Here is a 25,282-nt window from a genome sequence, read left to right as displayed (position 1 = left end):
GTTTTTGATCTTTTGAAGTAGGTCACTGCCGTCATATGGATCAACATAATCAGATTTTGTTTTGATGCTATTTTTCAATAAGACTCGACAGCTCATAAGCAGGTTTTTCCTTTTCATGAACACTGTAGTGTCCAAAGTCGAACTTTTCTTATCTCGATTTATTTGATATGAACATCTCTTCATTCCTAGCTTTTTCATGACAATTACCAAAAGGCTTTTTTGGTAAATTCTACTGAGGAAACATTGACATCATGCAGCACCTGCACCTTGGTGATTGAACTGAGTTCCTCAATACGATGTTTGAACCGACAAACAGCAGTCCCGTCAAGCAGCACATGAAAGTATTCCTCATCAGAATAAATATCAACCTGGCATACAAACAGAACAAAATAGGTGAAAATCTTGAAGCTAGGAATATTAGCTCAAATTAATTAAGATTGCAATTTGAAGTATAATAACATTCACTGAATTTATCTGACAAAGTCAAAAGGATAGATTTTAACCCAGGATGAAATTACGGCACACCTGGATAGTAGTAACAGGATAGGACAGAGTCAGCATGGATTTATTAAGGGGAAATCATGCTTGACTAATCTTCTTGAATTTTTTTGAGGATGTAACTCTGAAGATGGACGAAAGAGATCCAGTAGATGTAGTGTACCTGGACTTTCAGAAAGCTTTTGATAAAGTCCCACACAGGTTAGTGAGTAAACTTAGGGCGCATGGTATTGGGGGCAAAGTACTAGATTGGATTGAAAATTAGTTGGCTGATAGGAAACAAAGGATAGTGATAAACGGCTCCATTTCAGAATGGCAGGCAGTGACCAGTGGGGTACCGCAGGGATCTGTGCTGGGACCGCAGCTTTTTACAATATATGTTAATGGTATAGAAGATGGTATCAGCAATAACATTAGCAAATTTGCTGATGATACAAAGCTGGGTGGCAGAGTGAAATGTGATGAGGATGTTAGGAGATTACAGGGTGACCTGGACAAGTTAGGTGAGTGGGCAGATACATGGCAGGTGCAGTTTAATGTGGATAAATGTATGGTTATCCATTTTGGTGGCAAGAACAGAAAGGCAGATTACTACCTCAATGGAATTAGTTTAGGTAAAGGGGCAGTACAGAGAGATCTGGGTGTTCTTGTACACCAGTCAATGAAGGTAAGCATGCAGGTACAGCAGGTAGTGAAGAAGGCTAATAGCATGCTGGCCTTCATAACAAGAGGAATTGAGTATAGAAGCAAAGAGGTGCTTCTGCAGCTGTACAGGGCCCTGGTGAGATCACACCTGGAGTACTGTGTGCAGTTCTGGTCTCCAAATTTGAGGAAAGACATTCTGGCTATTGAGAGAGTGCAGCGTAGGTTCACGAGGTCAATTCCTGGAATGGATGGATTACCGTACACTAAAAGACTGAAGGGACTGGGCTTGTATACCCTTGAGTTTAGAAGACTGAGAGGGGATCTGATTGAGACATATAAGATTATGAAAGGATTGGACACTCTGCCAGCAGGAAACATGTTTCCGCTGCTGGGTGAGTGCCAAACCAGAGGACACAGCTTAAAAATACGGGGTAGACCATTTCGGACAGAGATGAGGAAAAACTTCTTCACCCAGAGAGTGGTGGCTGTGTGGAATGCTCTGCCCCAGAGGGCAGTGGAGGCCCAGTCTCTGGATTCATTTAAGAAAGAGTTGGATAGAGCTCTCAAAGATAGTGTAATCAAAGGTTATGGAGATAAGGCAGGAAGCAGATACTGATTAGAAATGATCAGCCATGATCATATTGAATGGCGGTGCATGCTCGAAGGGCCATATGGCCTACTCCTGCACCTATTGTCTATTGTCTATTGTCTAAATGTGATTCATTAAGATAGCAATGACAACAGATGGGACTGCCTTCCCAATGTCTCCATCATTACTAATCTCAAAGTATCAATGAGATAGATCCCTACAGTGTGGAAACAGGCCATCAAGTCCATACCAGCCCTCTGAAGAGCATCCCTCCCAGGCCCATCCCCCTAACCCTGCATCTCCCATGGCTAATCCACCTGCTCCTCACATCCCTGGATGCTATGGGCAATTTAGCATGGCTAATCCACCTAAGCTACTTTGGACTGTGGGAAGAAACTCACACAAACACAGAGAGAACATGTAAACTCCACACAGATAGCTGCCCATGAGTGGGATTGAACCTGGGTCCCGGGCACTGTAAGGCAGCAGTGCTAACAACTGAGCCACCATGAGGCCCTAGGATAAGACAGGTAGAAGATATACTTTACATTCAAACATGTGATGCCAAGGATGCTGTGGCAAATCTTGAGCTCAGAATTTGGGAAAGTCCAAGGGAATGAAACTCTGATTTCCAGAGCTGATGGAAATCCCTAGAGTGCCTAAAAGGGCTAGACCAAGGTATCCAAATTTTCTGAGAATAGGTCGGGAGCAGGAATGACCTGTCAGGTGCTGTATGAAGTGTTTGCATTGCATTTGCTGGTATCCTCCTCCCTGTCGCTGCATTTGGGTGTGGCATAGCTCTACCAGATATTAATGGCTCCTGGGACTGAGGCCTGGGGCCTTCACATTTAGCTCACCATGGGGGATTTCTATCAGTTTGGTGTCAAAATTGATCAACAATGCCAGGTTCCCCAACAATCTCACCTAATGTGCCCCCATCGCTGACCCCACACACCCCCCCCCCCCCCCCCCCCCCCCCAGCCTATGTCATGTGGTTCAGTTGTTTCTAGCAGCTATTTTATGTGAACTTGCCAATTCTCATGAAGAATCCCTCCATGAGCTTTCACTTTCAAATGACTACACAAAGCCACAAGAAATAGCAATAGGCATAGGTCGTTTGATCCTGCAGGCCTGCTTCGCCAGTCAACAGCATCATGGCTGATCAAACATTCCTCACGTCTACTTTCCTGTCTTTCACCCACAACCCTTGACTCCTCTGCTGATCAAGAATCTATCTAACTCAGCTTTAAATATACAAAATGACTCTACCCCCACCCCCCACAGCTCTCAGTGGCAAGGAGTTCCAAGGACTCACAATCCTCTGAGAGAAGAAATTCCTCCTCAACTCAGTCTTAAATTGACACCCCTTTCTTCTGAAATTATGCCTTCTGGTTCGAGACTCTCCAAGATGCTAATGGTCCTAATATGTGTTTGTAGTATTTCTGTTTGTGGGAAATGATACCTGTTTCATTTTCAATGAGGTGTTGTCATGGGTAACACAGGGAATGTTGCAGTGCATTCAACACAATTGAAATCTGGTCTTTTTTTGTTTAATAAGCTGTGGCAGTGGTTGACAGAAAACACCCTGTCTCCATTGACGGCCTCATTTCAGTAACGGTTAGATCACCCATTGTGATGATCACAATGGGTGATCACAGCGATGTACCCTGCCTATTTTTTGAACCTAACTTCCCTCAATGAGCGAACTAAAGTGAATGAAGTTGTCTGTAAATTGATGGATAGGTCTTGCGGGAAAGTGAATCATGAATCTGCCTCTGAAGCAGATCCCATATTCAAGTCCCACTCCAGGACATGATAGACAAGGTTGTTACATTCAGAATCTGAATAAACGGGTTGAGGATCACCTTTAATCTTTCCAATAATAGCCAATGGCAGGCAGTAAGTGAGAGATTCCTGGTCAGCCATGTTATGGACAGATGTGTGGAGCCTCTTCATCACTATGTGCTATCACGGTGATCACAGAATCACTTCAGTACAGAAGCAGGACATTCAGCCCATCAAGTCCACACTGACCCTCTGAAGTTCATCCCACCCAGACTCACACCCCTTAACCCTGCATATCACATGATTAATCCACTTAACCTACACATCCCTGGATATTATGGGCCATTTAGCATCGCCATTCCAGCAAACCTGCACATCTTTGGACTGTGGAAGGAAACCGGAGCACCTGGAGGATACCCACACAAACACGGGAGGATTATGCAAACTCTGCACGGAGAGATACTTAAGGTGGAATCAAACCCTGCTGCTGTGAGGCAGCAGTACTAACCCCTAGCCACTGTGATGCCCATGGAAAATGCATGTTGCCACTGCAACTCCAACTCTTCCAGTGAGACCAGTTAGCTCAGCTGGCTGGATAGCCAGCATGAATCAGATTGTTGCCAACATCAGGGCATCTGATCTCTGCTCCAGTTCTACTAACTTCACTGTGGGTCTCTGAAGCCATGAGTGAGACCTGCCATTGGGTGGAGAACCGAAGATGAAGGAGGAAGGACAAGCTTCTTATAGGGCAATTGTTGGTGCTTAAAATCACAGGCTGAATGCCTGGCTTTCATTATTCATTATGAATGTTTGTTGTGAATGGTTTTCACCTGCAGCAAAGTGGTACTTGTTCAATGTATATCTGTGAGGTGATTGATATTGAATAGGCAGAAGATGCTAATCCATCTCAATAATCATATCGATGACAATGATCATCTTTAATGATCACATTTTGACAATTTTAAAACATCTGAAGACAGTTACGAGCTTCTCAGTTGTTAGCAGGCTTGTTACTGTATCAGAAGGCTATGCGTTTCACTTACTATTTAAAATAAATTGACAAAAAATTAGGGTAGACTACCTAAGGGGCACTGTGATGAAATTCGAAGCATAAAGGAAACGTACAGTTTCATATCGAGCAATCATTTGTTGTTCCCTGGTCTCTTTAGGCCCCACTCTCATGGAAGGCCTGAAGTCAGGGAAACTTGCTGACACTCTGTAGTAAACAGTGAGTGGGTGGCCAGGATGGAGACATTGGGGTGAATTCTTGATCTGTAGTTCCCAGAGGCAGCCTGTCAATGCAGCTGCCTGTGGGAGGATCATGCTGATGGGCTGGATCTCAGAAACCACGGTCAGGATTCAGATATAGGAAGGGGGTTTTGATGGAAAACAGGGGAACATTCTTGCCCAGTTAGCTGTGAGGCTGTGGGAAACACTAGCACAGTAGGGGTTAAAAAAGACTTATTATGCCTGGCCTGAATTTTCTCTTCACCATTAGCAAATATTTCACAGGAAAGATCATTGAAATGAACACTTACATGCTCCATTTATCAACTGGATGGGAATTTTCTCAATCTTTTCAGAAACTGTGATGATTTGCTTGGCTGAGACACAACGCTTATTTTTAACTTATTCTCAGATACGGACATGGTTGGAAAGGCCAACAGTTGTCCCTCTTCCAGATTGCCATCAAGCTGAATGCCTGGCAAGGCTATTACAGAGTTAAGAATTACCCAATCCACATGGCTTTGTAGTCACACTTAGGTCAGACCTAGAATGGCAGGCAGGCCCAAAGACTGAGATGGCCTACTCCTGTTCTTACAATAATATGGAGTGGGTAAGGATTTCCTTCCCTAAAGGACATGAGTGAACCAAATGGTATATTACACCAATTCTGGATGAGGAGAAGGAAGAGTAGTGCACAGACGCTACAAAATATGGGAACATGGCATAGGAAGCATGCCCAATCTATTCACAGTCTATCTTGTATCTGCTGGCAGTTAAGCTGCTTTAAGAACAATTGAGAGGAATCCAGTGTTTAAAGAGTGTAATTGTCCAAAGCTGCTATTGTACATCTGTGTAAGCCTCTTGGTGAGGATTGTGAGCCCTGCTCGTATGTCAAAATCACTCTGTCAATGTAAAAGTGATTACTGCATTTAATTTATTTTTGGCACCATATATCCGTGTAAAATGCCCTAGACATTTGTCCTTCCTGTTCTGTTTCTGTTGCATTTACAGATCTTCACTGAAAAATTTATAGTCCTGTGGTGAGATGCTGCCCCCTTACAGAGCTGTACAGAGTAGCTGCTCTGTGACAATACATGGTCAGCAAAGAAATCAGGAGATTCCCTGAGGGGATAAAATGGGGAGCTGTCAGAACCGTGTTGTCTCCAGCCACTCATTGCTCTCATCTAATGCTCAATTGCAAAATACAGTGTTCAACATCACTGCACCATGTCTGCACTGAAGCGTGTTGCCACAGAAGTAGTCTGCTATATATTTAGAATAGGATCATGTTAGAATCTGTGCCTGATTCTTATTGGATTTAATGGAATCAGGAAACTTGCATGTGACTTCTGATTAAGCTTTTTTCTCACGAGGAGCTTGAAGACACCAGCACAGTTTTTGAGGAAGAATGGGAGTGGGACTGTGGCATTGGATTTCATCCCTCAATGACCATGTAAAGCAGATGATCTCACTATCAGATTGCTGTTGGTGGGAGATTTGTTGAGATTGGCTGGCTTGTTTCCAATGTCCAAACAGTTACTACACTTCAACCTGTTATTGGTTGCAGAAGAGTTTAAGATACCCTGCAAACCTGAAAGGTGCTACATAAATGCAAAAGTTTATTTTCTCTGATCCCTCTGATAAAAAAAAATCTGAATTAAGAGCAAGAGTAAGTCATTCAGCCCCTTGAGCCTGCCCTGCCTATCAATAAGCTTCTGGCTGATGTGATGACTCCATAATACTGCCTCCTACCCAATTTTGTTACCTTTAAGTTCCCCCTTGATTATCAAGAATGCCTGAAAATTATTCACAAACTCTGCTTCTTCCACCTTTGTCACAAGATAATCGAATATCGCTGACTTTGTGGAAATTGCGTGCTGATGCCAATATTAAAGGATAGGTTCGAAAGTTGCTTGAAGGACAGGAGTAAAGGCTGATGGGAAGGGAACATGTGCAGGAAATTAGGACATTGCTGCATGAAGGCAGTGTCACCTGATTGGATGGAATGGTTTATGATTTCAATCTAACTCTATGAATAGTTCAATTGATTCAACACAGACTAAGGATCAGAGTTGAGATCCCCTCACATTCATGTAGCATGTAGAGTTAATACTCAAATAACTAAATATTACACCACTTCTGAAGTAGCCAATGAGATAATATGGTGCAGAGATATGTGTGCTAATGTTTAAACTTTGAGCTAAGTCTTAAACAAAATGTCTTAACAAAAGGCATCAGTGCTTCGGCAATCTTTCTAATGTGATGGAGGGTATACCTGACCCTTCCTGACCACCACAATAAAAAAATTTCTAGCTGGGCCCTACCATATTATCAGCAGAGGTGAACGCATAATGATATTCAACCTGAGACAGTCAAACAGGATCAGTTCAGTCACCCTAGTATGACATCGGGTGCTTTACCTCAATCTTCTATAAAAAACCACCCTCCCTCCAATAAGCCAGAAAAAAGCCTAGGCTGCAAAGTGACATTTTCTTTTAAAAATTAATAATGCATGAAACGCCAGATGATTTACCTGGAATGGCTCCTCAACCTCAAGTGGACACGAGGTGACTCGTTCCTCCTCACCCCACTTGTTAGCCAGGTAGGAATTACACACCAGTGATGACTCAGTAAAACGTGGGTTAAAATGGAATGCTATTTCTTCAGTACTGTCGCGCACAAAATTGATTTCAAACCTATCAGTAGAGAACACACAGTTAGACTGTAATTCTGTTCTTCAATTTTCACTTTAAATTGATCCCCTCATTCATTAAGGACAAAACTATGTCCTTCTTTCCCTTGGCAATTTTCATCTGTCAGTGCATGTTTCCATGGGCACTGATCATTATAATTCATTTGAAACCTTTGGCTGTGAATGCTCATAAGTTATTCAACTCAGTTGGGCAGTCCCTTCAGATTGACTCAATAGGTACTAAAGTGGGATGGACAACTGTGACTCATATTCTCTTTCACAACTCCGGAACATTGAGGGAAACTGTAAATCTTCCCACCAATATCTCACACTGGGAATGATGGATTGAACCTTGGATTGACAATCTGAATGGATCAGTTGTTCACTGGTCATATATAACTCTGAAAGAGTCCATTTGAGCACTACCCAGTATGATGCTGTCATGGATTTTAACAGAACAGCTCAGAAGGTGGTTAGCATGTTTGCCTTAATTGTTCAGACCTTTGAGTGTAGGAGTTGGGATGACATGTTGAGGTTGTGAAGGACACTGGCGAGACCTCGTCTGGAGTACAGTGTGCAGTTCTAATTGCCCTGTAATAGGAAGGATATTGGTAAACTGAAGACGGCTCAGAAAAAAATTTACCAGGATGTCTCCTTATAACTCAAAGAGGCTTTGAGTTATAAGGAGAGGCTGGATCTTTTGTCACTGGAGTGTGGGAGGTTGAAAAGGTGACTTTATAGATGTTTATAAAGGCTTGAGTGACATAGATAAGGTGAATGGCAACAAATTTATAAATGACATGAGGAGCAATTCTTTTACACAAAAAGTAGATTGCATGTGGAATGAACTTCCAGAGAAAGTGGTAGATGTGGATACAGATACAACATTTCAAAGACATTTGAATAAGTACATGAATAAGAAACATTTGGAAGGATATGGGCCAAATGCAGGCAGGTGGGACTAGTTAGTGTGGGATTATGGTTGGCACGGACTGGTTGTACCGATGGGTCTGTTTCAATGTTGTATGACTCTATGACTTCATGAGTGAGATCTGACATCTGGTCCATCTCAAAGTCTCTGTAACAATTATCATGACCACAGTTCCAATAAACAAACTGAACATTCATTATACCAGGTATGTTTATTTTAAATGGCCGCCAGGTCAAAGATTGACAGCAAATATAATTTCAGTGGCTGACTGAAGAGAAAGCGACTGTCGAACCAGTCTAATCTGGTGAGGTGTTAAAGAAGCTTCAAAGGGGTCACATACATGTAATGTGGTGGCTCAGTGAGTAGTACTGCTGCATCACAGCACCAGAGACCTGGGTTCAAGTCCACCCTCAGGTGACTATTGAGTTTGCATATCCCGCCTGTGTTAGTGTGGGTTTCCTTCCAATGTCCAATGATGTCCAGGTTAGGGTCAATTGGCCATGGGAAATGTAGGATAACGGGATGGATCTGGGTAGAAGGTTGGTGCAGACTTCATGGACAAAATGGTCTCTTTCTGCACCGTGGTGATTCTCTACTGCATAAAGTGAATGTATAATCTCCTATCAGTATTTTGTAATGTGAATGTGATGGTTTAAAAAAAAGACAGGACATATTTCTATTTCCCCTTTCCAAGATTTCAGGGGAATTATGGTTAAAAATTAGCCTGTGTAATGGTCTGACCTCCTATTGCATGGACTCCTATGTTATGAGGGTCAGAGCTCTGAGAAAGACAATTTCAACACCTTTACACAACAGCTAAAGGAGAAAATCAAGTCTCCCACTCTGAATGCTGCCAGTCAGCAACTGAAAGGAATTCAGGCAAAAGTGGTTCAACAAATCCATGAATCCATAAATCTTGCCATTGACTTTTCGAATATTGATGTCAGCAGTAACACTGCAATGGCGAGGTGAATGGGCACAGCCATGTAAGCAAGTGCGAGATTATCCATGTTGAAACTAAAAAAGGGAAATAGTGTGAAGTTAAATGCAGTGAAAGTTTGAAACTATGTTCCACAAACAGCAGTGGATACTCGATCAATTGTTAATTTTAAACCTAAGAGAGATACATTTTTTGGTAATTGAAGGGGTATGGGCTAAAGGCAGGTATATAGAGTTAGGTCACAGATCACCCTTAACTTCATTGAATGGTGGAACAGACATGAAGGGCTATGTTCCTACGTAAATTGGGGGCTGGAAGACCCTGGTCCTCCAATGCCACCAACTCATCCTGAGGAATCCTGCAGATGTGGCCTCTCCCCTCAGGTCAATGCTCCTCCTCCTCCTTGGTCCCCTGCTGATGCTCCTTGGCTTGTTTCTGTTCCACTATATTACAATGATATAATCTCTATATTCAGCCCGTCAAGTCTGCACCAGCTGTCCAATGAGCATTTAACAGAACCCCATCCTGCAATTCCCATAGCTAACTCACCTAACCTGCAAATCCCTGTGCACTATGGGCAATTTAGCATGGTTAATCCACCCATCTTTGGACTGTGGGAGGAGCACCCAAAGGAAACCCACACGGACACAGGGAAGAACATGCAAACTCTACACAGACAGTTGCCAAAGAAAGAATTGAATCCAGGGACCATGTGTGTCAACTGCTGAACCACCATTCCTGGACTGTTTCTGTTCCTGGGCAGTTTATATACTGGATTTGTTTCTGTTACCTCTTCTGGGCCTACGAGCAAACTACACATTAACAACAAGAAGGAAATGCCAACTCAGACATTGTGCCTATCAGGCACTCATGTGGTTACCTGGTGGGCTTTTCCGTGCCTCACTTCCTGGGACAGTGATATCCTGCCCTGTCCTAAGCTGCTGGTCGAACAGAGGCTGGCATTCACATTGTACAGCAGCACCACCTTAGACATGAGGCTGATGACCATAGCATTGTCACAGTCCTGGGGCAGTGGGTAAGGTGGGTGACTTTCAGGAACAGACAGTGGAAACCCGGGGTTCAGAGACCACACAATGTTGTTGCCTCAGTGGTCAGCTCCTCTGTCAAATATCCCACTCCACCCCACCATGCATCAGATCACCCCATGACTGGGGCAGATAGAGGACATTTACCTTCCACAGGGACTGCTACTTTCTCGCCTGTGGGTTAGAGTTAATTGGGTGAAGAACATTAAGGTCAGGTTTAGAGTTAGGTTTAGGGTCATTTTAGGATTAGGAATAGGGCTGGGGTGAAGGTTAAGTTAGGATTAGTTGGGATTAGAGCTAGAGTTAGGGTTAGGGATAGAATTAGGGTCAGGTTTAGGGTTACTGTCAAGTTTGAGGTTAGCTTTACGGTTAGGATCAAAGTTAGGGTTAAGGGTTCGGATATGGGCTAGCATTATGGTTAGGGTTAGGAAAAAGGATGATGTTAATTTACAAAGCATTAACAAGGGGCTGCCTGTAAATTCAAGCTTCCTGCTTAGAAGTTAATTCCTGACGTGGGTGCAAAGTACCTGATGGCCATCTGATTGATCATCACCCCTCCTCCTGCTACTTCTGTGATGAGACTCCTCCCAGGCATGGTAAGCAGATAGCAGTGTCAATGTGATACACAGAGTGGCAAACTCATTCTGTTGGGTTCACCAAACTCAAAGCTGCATAGCAACCCCTCAACCCGCACCCTCCATCAGAGCCACATCGCTGCTGTTTATAGGCAAATTTTTGCATTGAGTACTGGAACGAATTAGAAATGTGTCTTTCTAGGGGCTTGTTTACACTCAGAAACCCACTGATTCCTATACAGAACATCAGTGAATTCAAAAATATATACAAGATAGGAGAGTGCAGGCGTTCAGTAAATCGATTAGCTGTAACATTTATAAATGGGGCACTCAGTCTCCTGGTGGTGAAGTTATTGTATTGGGTGATGCTGAGCTTTACACTGCAGACTGGTTTCAACTTCTGCTCCAGGCGAAAGGTCATCGATCGGCGATGTAAACACTTACTCCTACTCCACAGGCACTGCCTGACCTGCTGAGGGTTCCAGCTTTTTCTGCCATTTCCTGAATGCTTCAGCTTCAACCTGCTGCTGCTGTTAAGTTGGGCACTCTCGGCAAGGCTCTTAAATAACAACTCTTCCCAAACAACATCTGATGTCTTTGCGTAAAGCGATAAACAAGCTTTTCTACAGATTTTGAAGAATAGACAGTGCTGTCAGCTTTTGGATGCAGCATCAATATGTGACTGCTATCTTTCATGATGCCATGGTCTGTCTTTTTCAGTTTGACTCCCTTCCATACACTCACACCTTAGCACTGAGTGCTACATTTCTGTTTGCAAGATTCCTGTCAATTCAAATGCAATGAATTTGTCAAATTATAAAGGTCATTCATTTTAATATTGACTGTTGTCATTTAACAACACTTTGAGCAAAAATATGTATTTGACTGTGTTTAATGGAGTGGGACAAGCAGATGGAAAGCCCAAAAGGGAAGGAAATTATGAAAGACAGAGGACGATAAAGAAAGTAAAGTGAGATAAAACAGAGAGAACAGGATTATATTAAATGGGAGGAAATGAGATAGATACTGTTCTTGCATTTCAATAATGCACTGCCTGAAATTGTCTTTGGTGGTAACTGAAACAGCCAGGCAAAATTAAAATACTGGTCCAATATTTCCTTCAGATTTTGTCATTTTTTAATGTATCTTTCCTACAGAGAAAAACATTCCAAGATTCTTAAGATGAGCAATTCTCAAAGCTTGCATCCCATCAGAAGACTTTAGAACAAAGCAAAGGTGGATTTTAGCAAGCTCCTGAAATTAAAAGGTAGAAGCTGAGAGATGTTTAGGGGGAGAACTCCAGAACTCAGGAGCAATGATAAATGCACAAATGCCAAAATTGAAACATTGAACTTGGGAATGTGAAAGAGGCCAGACTTGGAAGAAAGCAGATTTCATAGAGTAGTGTAGGTAGGGAGGAGACTACAGAGGTAGGGAGGATATGAAACTAGGGAGCAATGTGAAACCAAGAATGAGAATTTTCAAATGGTGTCATTTCTCGGACTGACAGCCACTGTAGGTCAGTGAACTGAGATGCAACAGCTGAACAAGATTGGCATGAGTTAGATTTTGGACAACTTCAAATTTTCAGAGAGAGCAAATTGGGGAGACATCAGAAGGATATCAGAATGGTCAATGGCAACCAAGGCCAAGATTAAGGTGCCAATAGTAGATGAGCTGAGTCAGGGAGGAGCTGGACAATGTTATGGAGATGGAGACAGCTGGCCTGCATGATAGACTGGATACAAGAAAGGTCATCTATCCTAGAGCCGTAGAAAACCATGACTGCAAACAATCTGGATCAGACAGAGATAGAATTGAAAGCTTGAAACATGGTCAATGGGCTGGATTGTAGCTTGCAGAAATGAAACAGTTTGAGAGCAGATGTGTGGATTAAAGCATCAAAGCCAACAGTGTATCAGGGATCATCTCACAAATGCCCATCTTTGACTGGAAGGCACCGCAGCACTGAACTCCCTCAGGCCTAGTGGCTTGTCAGTTTCAGCATGGTAATTGCTTTATTATGGTGATATTAACCAGACTAAAAGGCAGGGACAGTTAAACTGTGCTACACACTCGTTTCACAGCATTGGCTAATGAAAGTGAGAGAAGAATACAGTGACAGCGGAAGTCAGGGAAAAGAACTCCTACATACCATTAGCTGATGGTATAAGGACTGCGGGGAGCAGATTCACAGTTTAGGGTAAAAGGTCCAGGAGGTGAGGTGATGTGAGGAAGAAGTTGCTGTATACAGTGAACAATAATCCCTGGAATTTAGAGGCTAAGAGGATGGCGGGAGCAAAGAGACTCAATGATTTAGGGCAGTTGGGTGTGCACTTGAGGGGAATTAACCTGGTGCTAGAGTGGAGGAATGGGACATGGAGATTCCATGGAGATTATGCTGCTATGTTTCCAGTTAGGTGCTGCTTACAGGAGGAGACTGAAGGTGTAGAAACAGAGACTCAGCCTCCTCAATATGTTAGAATGCTCATATCTCAAGAATCTCATAGTGGTGTGATCTGTGCCATTCACCACCGGCACCAGTTTGTCAACATTGCCAGCAAAGTTACTGGCCCCTCCAGGCTCAGTGAGAGACAATAGCAGGATCTCAGAGTCAGCCACTCCTCACAGAGTGTGACAGGAGTCAACTTGTTTTCCATGGACTGCAACCATGTGAACATGGCTGTCAAGAATTACAACTATCAAGGGTCATTTCATGGCCAGCTCTGAATTAAGTCTGTGTCTCTGGATTATTAACCCAAAGATATTACCTCCAGGTCACCATCTTCCCTGCACTACAAGATGCTAATACTGGTTGGAACAAGATTCTTAATGATACCTCATCCCACCAGCCCCTGCTCCCTGAACCCCCATGCTTTACAGCAAACACCTGATGGGTGGCTTTGAGGAAAAGGGAGACCATTTAAAAATGCAGCTGGTACTGAAATTTAAGTGTGGGGCCTAGGAATGATCCACATGGCAATTAGATATGGCTTTGAGTTTGGCATTGCTGTACTGTAGAAGTGCTTCAGATACTTAGACTGATCTCCAGGAACCCTTCAGTAAGAACCTGCCATTCTCCAGAATGGTATTGCCTCTCCATGGTCTGCAGCTGGCTTGACATCTGCAGGAGAAGCAAGGCACAGGAACTGAGCCTGATCCAAAAAGGAAAAAACAGTAAAATCGGCAAATCACACATACTTGTCTCACTCTTTTGAGTACTTCAAAACAGAGCTCCAGTAATTTCATTTTCAGGTCATTTTTTTTTTGTTATGAATGATGATTTATTGTCATTTGTGCTCTGCAATGAATAACATAGCAAGATACATTGAAAAGCGTCATTTTCAGTATTTAAGAATAAGAAGAATTAAAAGATAGAACTGAAAGACAGTCTGTAGTGATTGTAATGAACTCAGCAAGGTGGACCTTGTGAGTTCCCTGATTGGGGCTGTTAACCTGGTCCAATCAGGGAGCCCGGGCTGACAGATATAAACAGTCATGTATTTTGATTTAATCCCTGCCCTCCCCTTCATTGTTTGATCACACAGCATTGCCTTTTGTGAAGGGCACTGCTTGTCACTGGCCACTCAGGTGTTTTCCTTTCTTCCTGGTGATGGAAATTGAATAGAGATTCATACACCTTGTGTCTCTCACTGTGTCTCACACCTGCACACACACAACATGGGTGCTAGGGAAAAAAATAAGCACTCCTGCAGTTAGGTGGGAGTGTGGGGGATAAAAAAGAAAAAGAAAAAGAAAAATTAAACAGGCACGTACCTCCTCCTCTGGTTTTGGTTGCACTTCAGTCCCACGCTCCTGATCTTTGGGCACCCGGTACGGAGGAGGGAGGGCAGGTCTGAAGACCTCCTCGTGGGTCTGCTCCTGGGCCTGGCCAAACTGGCCATAAATAGGTCCAGGCAGCAGGCCATGGAGGGGACCATTAGGGCCGACTGCCTGCTCCTCTTCTGCGGTTACGTTAGAGCCCGGGTGTCCTTGGAGAAGGAGCACGGAAGTCTCCACCAACTCCCTTGAGTTGTTCAGGGAGAGGTGGGAGCTGCATGGAGCGGAGTGCATTATTTCCCCTTCCAACTCTATTTTGATTTAATCCCTGCCCTCCCCTTCACTGTCTAATTACACAGCATTGCCTTTTGTGAAGGACACTGCTTGTCACTGGCCACTCGGGTGTTTCCTTTCTTCCTGGTGGTGGAGATTTGAATAAAGATTCGTGCACCTTGTGTCTTTCACTGTGTCTCACACCTGCACACACACAACATGGGTGCTGGGGAAAGAATAAGCATGACTGCAGTTAGGTGGGAGTGTGGGGGTGGGGGAATAAAACAGGAATGCTAGAAGTTCTGTTAAAAAAACATAAAATAGAGAACAGGAGTGTCCACTCTGAGAACAAAAAAAAACAGGCATGTACCTTCTCCTCTGTTTCTGGTTGCACTTCAGTGCCACGCTCCTGATCTTTGGGCACCCAGTATGGAGGAGGGAGGGCAGGTCTGAAGATCTCCTCTTGGGTCTGCTCCTGGGCCTGGCCAAACTGGCCATAAATAGGTCCAGGCATGGAGGGGGTCGTTAGGGCCGATTGCCTGCGGTTATGTTAGAGCTTGGGTGTCTCTGGAGAAGGAGCACATGGTATCTCACCAACACCCTGGAGTTGTTCAGGGAGAGGTGGGTGCCGTGGGAGTGGAGTGTATTATTTCCCCATCCACCACAATCAGGAGTTGCCACCACTGCCTTGCAGATAACCAGAAGACTCCCGCTGTGGGCCTACCGCAACCAGGAGTTGCTACTGCCACCTCGTCAATAACCAGGGGTCCTTGATGCTGCTGCAGCCACAGCCATGCCAATGCCTGGAATCCCTGCCCTGGTGCACCACAACCAGGAGTCCCTGGCTCTGCCACCAGGCACCACCTCACCATGAATCCTGCTTCGACTGCTCTCCTTCCTGATGCATATATAGTAAAGGAAAACAAATAACTAGAGAGGGAATAGGCCACCTAAAGGACCAAAGTGGACATGTATGTGTAAAACTGCGGGAGATGGGCAAGGTCTTCAATGAATATTTCTCCTCTGTGTTTACCAGAGAAAAAGACATGATGAATTGGGAACTTGGGGAAATTAGTGGTGATATCTTGGGGACAGTTCATATCGCAGTAGATGAGGTTTTGGATGTATTAGAATGCATCAAAGTGGATAAATCTCCTGGTCCTGACCAATTATATCCAACAACACTGCAAAAGGCTAAAGAAGAAATTGTGGGGACCCTGGCTGATGTTTTTACATCATCGCTAGCCACGGGTGAGGTCCTGGAAAACTGGAGGGTAACAAATGTGCCATTATTCAAGAAGGGCTGCAAAGGCAAACCTGGGAAGTAAAGAGCAGTAAGCCAAACATCTGTGGTAGGTACATTACTTGAAAAGATTTTGAGGGATATAATATACATGCATTGGGAAGACAGGGTTGATTCGGAGTAGTCAGCATGGCTTTGTGAGTGGGAGGTCATGTCTCGTAAATTTGTTGGAGTTCTTCGATGAAGTGACCAGGAAGGCTGACGAGGGCAGGGTGGTAGACATAGTCTATATGGATTTCAGTAAGGCCTTTGATAAGGTTCCACATGGTAGCCTGCTCTGGAAAGCTAAATTGCATGAAATCCAGGGGGAACTGGCAAATTGGATACACAATTGGCTTGATGGTAGGAAGCAGAGGGTAATAGTGGAAGGATGCTTGTTGGACTGGAGACCTGTGAATGGTGGGGTGCCTCAGAGGTCAATGCTGGGCCCGTTGCTGTTTGTTATCAATATCAATGATTTGGATGAGAATGTACAAGGCATGATTAGTAAGTTTGCAGAGGACACTAAAAAAGGCAGTATCATGGACAGTGAGAAAGGTTATCAAAAATTGCTGCAGGACCTTGATCAGCTGAGAAAGTGCGCCAAGAAATGGAAATAGAGTTTAATTTAGATAAGTGTGAGGTATTGCATTCTGGAACATCAAGTCAAAGTAGGAGTTTCATGGTGAATGGTTAGGCCTTAAGGAGTGTGGTGGAACAGAGGGATCGTGGAGTTAAGGTGCGTGGTCCTCTGAAAGTGGAGTCCCAGGTAGACAGGGCAGTGAAGAAGGCTTTTGGCACATGAGCCTTCATCAGTCAGGGCATTGAGTATAGAAGTTGGGAATCTATGTTGCAGTTATACAGGATGCTGGTGAGACTGCACGAGGAATAATGTGTTCAGTTTTGGTCACCTTCCTGTAGGAAGGATGTTATTTATGTGGAAAGAGTGCAGAAGAAATTTACAAGGATGTTGCTTGGACTCAATGGTCTGAGTTATAGAGAGAGGTTGGACAAGCTCAGACCTTTTTCTTTATAGCTGTTTACAGGGGGACCTTCCAGAGATGTATAAGATCAAGAAAGGCATGGACAGAGTGAATACACTCAATCTTTTTCCCAGGATTGCAGAATTGAGGGCATCAGCTTAAGGTTAGAGGGGAAAGAATAAAAGGGAACCTGAGGGCAACGTGTTTTACACAGAGTGTGGTACCCATATAGAATGAGCTGCCAGCGGAAGTGGTTGAAATGGTACATTAACAACATGTAAAAGGCCTTTGGAAAAATACATGGATACAAAAGGTTTAGAAGGATATGGGCCATATGGGGTTAATTATGACAGACATTTTGGTCGGCATGGACCAGTTTGGGCCAAAGGACCTGATTCCGCGCTGTAGGATTCTACGACTCTATGCCACTTTCTCCACTGCCACTGACAGGAAGAAGATAAAGAAAAGGAAATGGAAAGAAGACAAAATTGGTAAGAGGAAAGGGAGGAAGTGGTCAGTCTGGAGTGTACAGGTTCAGTAGACCAAATGCTGCCTGCCTTCCAGTGCTGCCATCTTGATATTCCCTCTGACAGACAATTCCGAGGAGGTTGAACTTGACATGGGGCCAAGGCATCAGCAGTGGACTATACTGGTGCCTGGTTCCTCTCAATGTTGTGGTATTCACTTCAATTCTACCAGTCCACCCATTTAACAACCAACGGCAAAAACCACCATCCACCCCCCCAACATTAAACTGGACAATTCCAGTTCCTCAAGGCATCTCTTCTCACCTTAGTGCACCACCTTGCACTGAAAATCCCACCACCAAACGATCATCTCCCAGACCATCCATAACCTCATCACCTCAGGGGATCTCCCATCCACCGCCTCCAACCTCATAGTCCCATAACCCCGCACCACCCATTTCTACCTCCTGCCCAAAATCCACAAACCTGACTGCCCCAGCCGACCCATTGTCTCAGGCTGCTCCTGCCTCACCAAACTCATCTCTGCATATCTCGACATGGTCCTGTCCCCCTTAGTCCAAGAACTCCCCACCTACGTTTGGGACACCACCCATGCCCTCCACCTCCTCCATGATTTTCGCTTCCCCGGTCCCCAACGCCTTATCTTCACGATGAACATCCAGTCCCCGTACACCCCCATCTCCCATCACAAAGGACTCAAAGCCGTCTGGTTCTTCCTTTCCCGGTGTATCAACCAGTACCCTTCCACTGACACCCTCCTTCGACTGACTGAACTGGTCCTCACCCTGAACAACTTCTCTTTCCAATCCTCCCACTTCCTCCAAATCAAAGGAATAGACATGGGCATCTGCATGGGCCCCAGCTATGCCTGCCTCTTCGTAGGATATGTGGAACAGTCCATCTTCCACAGCTACACTGGCACCACCTCCTACCTTTTCCTCCGCTACATCGATGACTGTATCAGCGATGCCTCGTGCTCCCTCAAGGAGGTTGAACAGTTCATCCACTTTACCAACACTTTCCACCCCGACCTCAAATTTAACTGGACCATCTCAGACCCCTCCCTCCTCTTCCTAGACCTCACCATTTCTATCTCGGGCGACCGAATCAACACGGATATTTACTATAAACCAACTGACTTCCACAGCTACCTAGACTACACCTCCTCCCACCTTGCCCCCTGTAAAAACGCCATCCCATATTCCCAATTCCTTCGTCTCCGTCGCATCTGCTCCCAGGAGGACCAGTTCCAATCCCAAACAACCCAGAAGGCCTCCTTCTTCAAAGACCGCAATGTCCCCCCAGATGTGATCGACGATGCTCTCCACCACATCTCCTCCACTTCCCGCTCCTCCACCCTTGAGCACCGCCCCTCCAATCGCCACCAGGACAGAACCCCACTGGTCCTCACCTACCACCTCACCAACCTCCATATACATCGTATCATCTGTCGTCATTTCCGCCACCTCCAAACGGACCCCACCACCAGGAATATATTTCCCTCCCCTCCCCTATCAGCACTCCGAAAAGACCACTCCCTCCGTGACTCCCTCTTCAGGTCCACACCCCCCACCAACCCAACCTCCACTCCCAGTACCTTCCCCTGCAACCGCAAGAAATGCAAAACTTGCGCCCACACCTCCCCCCTCTCTTCCCTCCAAGGCCCCAAGGGATCCTTCCATATCCGCCACAAATTCATCTGCACCTCCACACACATCATTTACTGCATCCGCTGCACCCGATGTGGCTTCATCTATGTTGGGGAGACAGGCCGCCTACTTGGGGAACGTTTCAAAGAGCACCTCTGGGACACCCGGACCAACCAACCCAACCACCCCGTGGCTCAACACTTCAACTTCCCCTCCCACTCCACCAAGAACATGCAGGTCCTCGGACTCCTCCACCGCCAGACCATAGCAACACGACGGCTGGAGGAGGAGCACCTCATCTTCCGTCTGGGAACCCTCCAACCACAAGGGATGAACTCAGATTTCTCCAGTTTCCTCATTTCTCCTCCCCCCACCTTGTCTCAGTCCCAACCCTCGAACTCAGCACCACCCTCCTAACCTGCAATCTTCTTCCTGACCTCTCCGCCCCCACCCCCACTCCGGCCTATCACCCTCACCTTAACCTCCTTCCACCTATTGCATTTCCAATGCCCCTCCCCCAAGTCCCTCCTGCCTACCTTTTATCCTAGCCTGCTTAGCACACTTTCCTCATTCCTGAAGAAGGGCTTATGCCCGAAAAGTCGATTCTCCTGCTCCTTGGATGCTGCCTGACCTGCTCTGATCTCCAGCATCTGCAGTCCTCACTTTCTCCATGAATTAGAATGGGCAAGATTAGAAGGACATAAGTGCACCGTGGAGTCAAGAATTGATTATATCTTTGCACTGAGAATATCTGCTGAGCATGTACATACAGTAACTCCAGATCACACATGGATCTGGAGTTTGAGTAGAATTCTATAGAAGGTCCCCTCTCACTACACTGTCCCCTCAAGATAATTACGTTCTCGATCACTCACCTGAGCTTAGAGTAGCCACCTGGTTGAGAGAACATTTCTCCCTTCATCCTATCTCCAAAAACTGGGCTAGTGTACAGTGCCTCAAGCTCTGTAGATGGCTGGAAGATGACCTTCAGGTCGCTGCTCCTTCCTTATCTCAATTGGGACAGAGAATGACAAAATATGGAGATGTTTTCAAATTGTGATTTAAGCCAATCCTGCTGCCTATACATTGAGATTCCAGTCTGGAGTATCTCAGGCTGTGGGTATCTGCACATTGTCTGTCTGTGAGGGCGCTCTTATCATTAAGTAAGGTGCATCATGTCCCTATCTACAGTAACACTTCTTTATTTACACCTGTACGTTGAAGGTTCTCAAATACAGCTCTCTAGTGCAGGTTCTGAGACCTCTCTCTGCACATGCTGATTCTAGACTGGTGTCCTATCTTCTACTGATGTCAGTATTGATATAAATCTCATGATAGTGCAAAGATGAAAAGACAAGGAGCTGAATGAGTGATACACACATATTGATTCCCCAACAATTTGACTACCGACATAATAGGTCCACAGCGGATACTATATCCCTAGCCCTGCACCTTATCCCTGGAATATCTGGACAACAAGGATACCTATGTCAGATTCCCCCTCATTGCTTACAGCTCTACCTTCAAACTATCGCCCCCTCTCGGCTGATCTCAAAATTCCGTGACCTTAGTCTCTGCTCAGCCATCTGCAACTAGATCCTTAGCTTCCTGACCCACAGACCACAATCAGTGAAGATAGGTAACTGCACCTCCTCCACAATAACATTCAACATTCAAGCCCCCCCACCCCACCAAGGATGTATCTTCAGTTCCCTATTGTACACCCACAAATGTGCAGCTAAATTCCGAATGAACACCATCTACAAGTGCGCTGATGCACCACCATAATAGGACAGGTATCAAACAATGGCAAGTCAAAATACAGGAGGGAAATAGAGGGCTTGGTGATGTGGTGCAGCAAGAACGACCTCTCTCTCAATGTCGGCAAAACTAACGAACTGGTTATTGACTTCAGAAGGAAAGGAGGAGAACATGCCCCCATTTACAGCAATGGAGCTGAGGCTGAGAGGGTGGAGAGCATCAAGTTCCTTGGAGTATCTGCAACCATAGATGCAACAGTCAAGAAGGCACAACAACAGCTCTTCTTTCTCAGGTGGTTCAGGAAATTTGGCATGTTCATAAGGACCCTCACCAACTTCGACAGATGCACCATTGAAAGCAAACTGTTTGGATGCACAATGCCATGAAATGGCAACTGGTCTGCCACAAGAAACTACAGGTGGTTGTGTGCACAGCCCAGACCATCACAGAAGCCAGCGTTCCATCCGTGGACTTTATTTACGGAGGCATGTTGCCACAGAAAGGCTGTCAACATCTTCAAAGACCCATTGCACTCCAGTAATGCTCTCCTGCAGCCTCTTCCATCAGGCAGGAGATGCAGAAACTTGAATACACACAGCAACTGGTTCAGGAACAGTTCCTTCCTAGCCATTATTAGACTGATGAATGGACTCTCTAAACTCACATAATGCCAATTTTTCTAATGTCGATCTCACCTAGCACAAGCCTTGATATTTTTACAACCTTTCATCTGTACACCTCCGCTTACTATAAACTGCCTGTACTGCTTGTAAACTAAGCTTTTCACTGTACTTGGGTACTCGTGACAATAAACCAATCAATCAATAAGAACATATTTGGACAAGGAACAAGAATAGGTCACTTGGCCTTTTGAGTCTGTTGTACCACTCAATACGATCACAACTGATCTCAATGTTAAATTCCAACATATCCTTAATAATCTTTCACCCCCGATCACTGTCTGGAACATGGTCGAATCGCAACGCGCCTACCCTCCAGCAGGAGTAGCGGCTGTCGTCAGGGAGCCATTGCTCAGGAATCCGCACCTCCGTGCTCGCGGGTTTGAGTGGCTGTCGGAGGGGAGGGCCGTGGTGGCGAGGGTGACCAGGGTCGGGGACATGCTGGGTGCCGGGGGCCTGGGCTGGACGTTGCCGCAAGACATAGCGAGCAGGGCAGCGGTAGATGTCCGGTACGTGGCCACCGCCATCCGATGCCTTAAAATGGCGGTGCTCGGACCCGACGTAGTGCACCAGTTGGAGGATGCTCAGGTGTGCGGTGGGATCCCGTCCGCGCCCACCCCAGCCCGGACGGAATTTCACATTGGCCCCAAGGTCCCGTACTTTCCGCGGGAGCCTGTACCCCACAACCTGAGCCGCCTCCGAAATTTTAATTTTGTCCCATTTAAGGACGTTAAAAGGCGTGCCCTGTATAGACTGCTGCTGCACACCATCCACCTCTTCTCCTTCATCCACCGCCCGGACACGCCCTGGCGTGCCCATTTCCCACCGGGCTGTGGGGATCCCCAGTGGAGGGCTCTCTACGCAGGAGTACTCCCCCTTTCTCTCGGGGATCTGGGGTGGAGGGTGCTGCATGCAGCAGTCCCCTGCAACCGCAGATTGTGGTGGTTCACGGACTCCCAGCCCAATTGCTTGTTCTGTGGTGCTGTGGAGTCCGTGGACCATGTGTATATTGGGTGTGGGCGTTTGCACTCCCTCTTTGATTTTCTGAAAAACCTTCTCCTCTGTTTTTGGTTGCACTTCAGTCCTACGCTCCTGATCTTCGGGCATCCGGTGTGGAGGAGGGAGGGCAGGTCTGAAGACCTCCTCGTGGGTCTGCTCCTGGGCCTGGCCAAACTGGCCATAAACAGGTTCAGGCAGCGAGACATGGAGGGGGTTGTTAGGGCCGACTGCCTGCCCCTCTTCCGCGGTTACGTTAGGGCCCGGGTGTCCTTGGAGAAGGAGCACGCAGTGTCCACCAACACCCTGGAGTTGTTCAGGGACAGGTGGGCGCCGCAGGGAGTGGAGTGCATCATTTCCCCCTCCAACGCTATTTTGATTTAGTCCCTGCCCTCCCCTTCACTGTTTGATCACACAGCATTGCCCTCTTTGATGTGAAGGGCACTGCTTGTCACTGGCCACTCGGTGTTTTCTTATTTTTCCTGGTGGTGGAAATTGAATAAAGATTTGTGCACTTTGTGTCTCTCACTGTGTCTCACACCTGCACACACACACTATGGGTGCGGGGGAAGAAGAAAAAAATAATAAGCACTACCACAGTTAGGTACCACATCTGAAAGGGGTGAAAGGTTATTTTTTCATTTTTTTCTTCTATTTCTTTTTTCTTTTTTTCTTTTTTTATTTTCTTTTTAGACTGCTGTTTATTTTTTTTATTTCCCCCACACTACCACAGTTAGGTGGTAGTGTGGGGGAAATAAAAAAAATAAACAGCAGTCTAAAAAGAAAATAAAAAAAGAAAAAAAGAAAAAAGAAATAGAAGAAAAAAATGAAAAAATAACCTTTCACCCCTTTCAGATGTGCGCGCCTCAATGATGGGATTCAGGGAGCAATCTCAGAGGAGTCAAGGATAAGCCAAACCTGGTCTGCTTGGGTCCACACTTGTACACCTTAGAATCAAGTTCAGGAGGGGAAACCCAAGCTCATCTACAGAATGGCTTCAAATTCCTGCTGATGTGTGAACAGGGTTCTTTGTCATGGTACAGATTGTGTTCCCTTTACTTCAAGGCAGCATGGGTCAATACCAGCTGTCCGATTCTATGGTGATTGTAGCAGATATCCCTCTCTTAAGATAATAAAAAATAAGAACAGGAGTAGGCCATTTGGCAGCTTGAACCTGCTTACCATTCAATTGTTGATTTAACACTCTTTGCTTCTACTTTCCTGCATTTTCTCCATAACTCAACTGATCAAGAATCTATCTATCTTAGCCTTAGAAAAAGGCCTGGTGTTCCTATAAGATGATGCGAGCTGTGTTTGGATCCAGCCTTACAAACAAGGACTCAGCCCTTACAGCTCTCTGTGACAAGGAGTTCCAAATACTCACAACCTTCTGGGGGAAGAAATTCCTCCTCATCGCTGACTTCAATTGCTACCCCTTTATTCTGAGATTATGCCCATTGGACCTAGACTTTTGAGTAAGAGGAAACATCCTCTCAGCATTTACCCTGCTAAGCCCCTTAAGAATCCTATACGTTACTTTGAGATCACCTCTCATTGTTCTAACTCCAGTGAGTAGAGTTCCAAGCTGTTTAATCTTTACTCATAAGACAATCCCTTCACGCAAGGGACCAACCTAGTGAATATTCTCTGTACTGCTTCCAACGAAATAATATCTTTCCTTACATAAGGGCACAAAACTGTTCACAGTACTCCAGATGTGGCCTCACCAGCATCTTACACAATTGCAGTAACACTTCCTTTCTTTTATGCTCCAATCCTCTCGAAATAAGGGCCAACATTTTATTAGTTTTTCTGATTACTTGCTGCACCTGTGTATTAGCTTTCTGTGATTGTGCACAAGTAATCCCACGGTCCTTTGTGTAGCAACCTTTTGCAGTTTTTCTCCATTTAAATAATACACTGTCCTTTTGTGCTTTGTGGCAAATTTAACAACTTCACATCTTCCCACATTACCTTTTGGCTTCTAGACTTGGTTCACCCTTCAGAGTCACATTCCAACCAGGACACAGGCCCTCAGGACACACGGCTTCAAACTGCCCAGAAACAGAAAGGTTAGCAACATTTAATCCAAAAAATGCATTTCCATTTAAATATGCAAATATACACACAACCTTCTGAAGTAAAATACCACAAATGCTCAAGGTCTGAACTGAAAACAGAAAGTGTTGAAAAAACACTGCATTGCTACATTTCAGGCAGCATCTGTGAAGAGGAGAGACAGAATTGACATTTCAAATCCAATATGAATCTCTTTTTCAATTAAGCAGAGTTGGAAAAATGATGAGTATGAGAAAAAGGGAGGGAGGAAGAGCAAATAGAACAAATGGAGAAAGTGTTTTAGAATATAGAATCCCTACATTGTGAAAGCAAACCATTTCACCCATCAAGTCCACACTGAACCTCTGAACAGCATCTCACCCAGACTCACCGTCTTCCCCCAT

General features: G+C 45.2%; 1 protein-coding gene across 1 annotated transcript; it reads right to left on the bottom strand.

Annotated features, from left to right (window-relative positions):
- Window positions 1–203: 203 nt before the first annotated feature.
- Window positions 204–25,282, bottom strand: grifin (galectin-related inter-fiber protein). Its single transcript, XM_060840400.1, has 4 exons — window positions 25,270–25,282; window positions 24,795–24,990; window positions 7,278–7,440; window positions 204–368 (listed from the first exon to the last, which is right to left on the bottom strand). The coding sequence occupies exons 1-4, from the start codon at window positions 25,280–25,282 to the stop codon at window positions 204–206; spliced, it is 537 nt and encodes a 178-aa protein (XP_060696383.1).

The sequence above is a fragment of the Hemiscyllium ocellatum genome, chromosome 20, assembly GCF_020745735.1.
Source record: "Hemiscyllium ocellatum isolate sHemOce1 chromosome 20, sHemOce1.pat.X.cur, whole genome shotgun sequence".
Taxonomy (NCBI): domain Eukaryota; kingdom Metazoa; phylum Chordata; class Chondrichthyes; order Orectolobiformes; family Hemiscylliidae; genus Hemiscyllium; species Hemiscyllium ocellatum.
The sequence above is the reverse complement of the archived record's forward strand: the minus strand, read 5'-3'. Positions and strand labels throughout refer to the sequence as shown.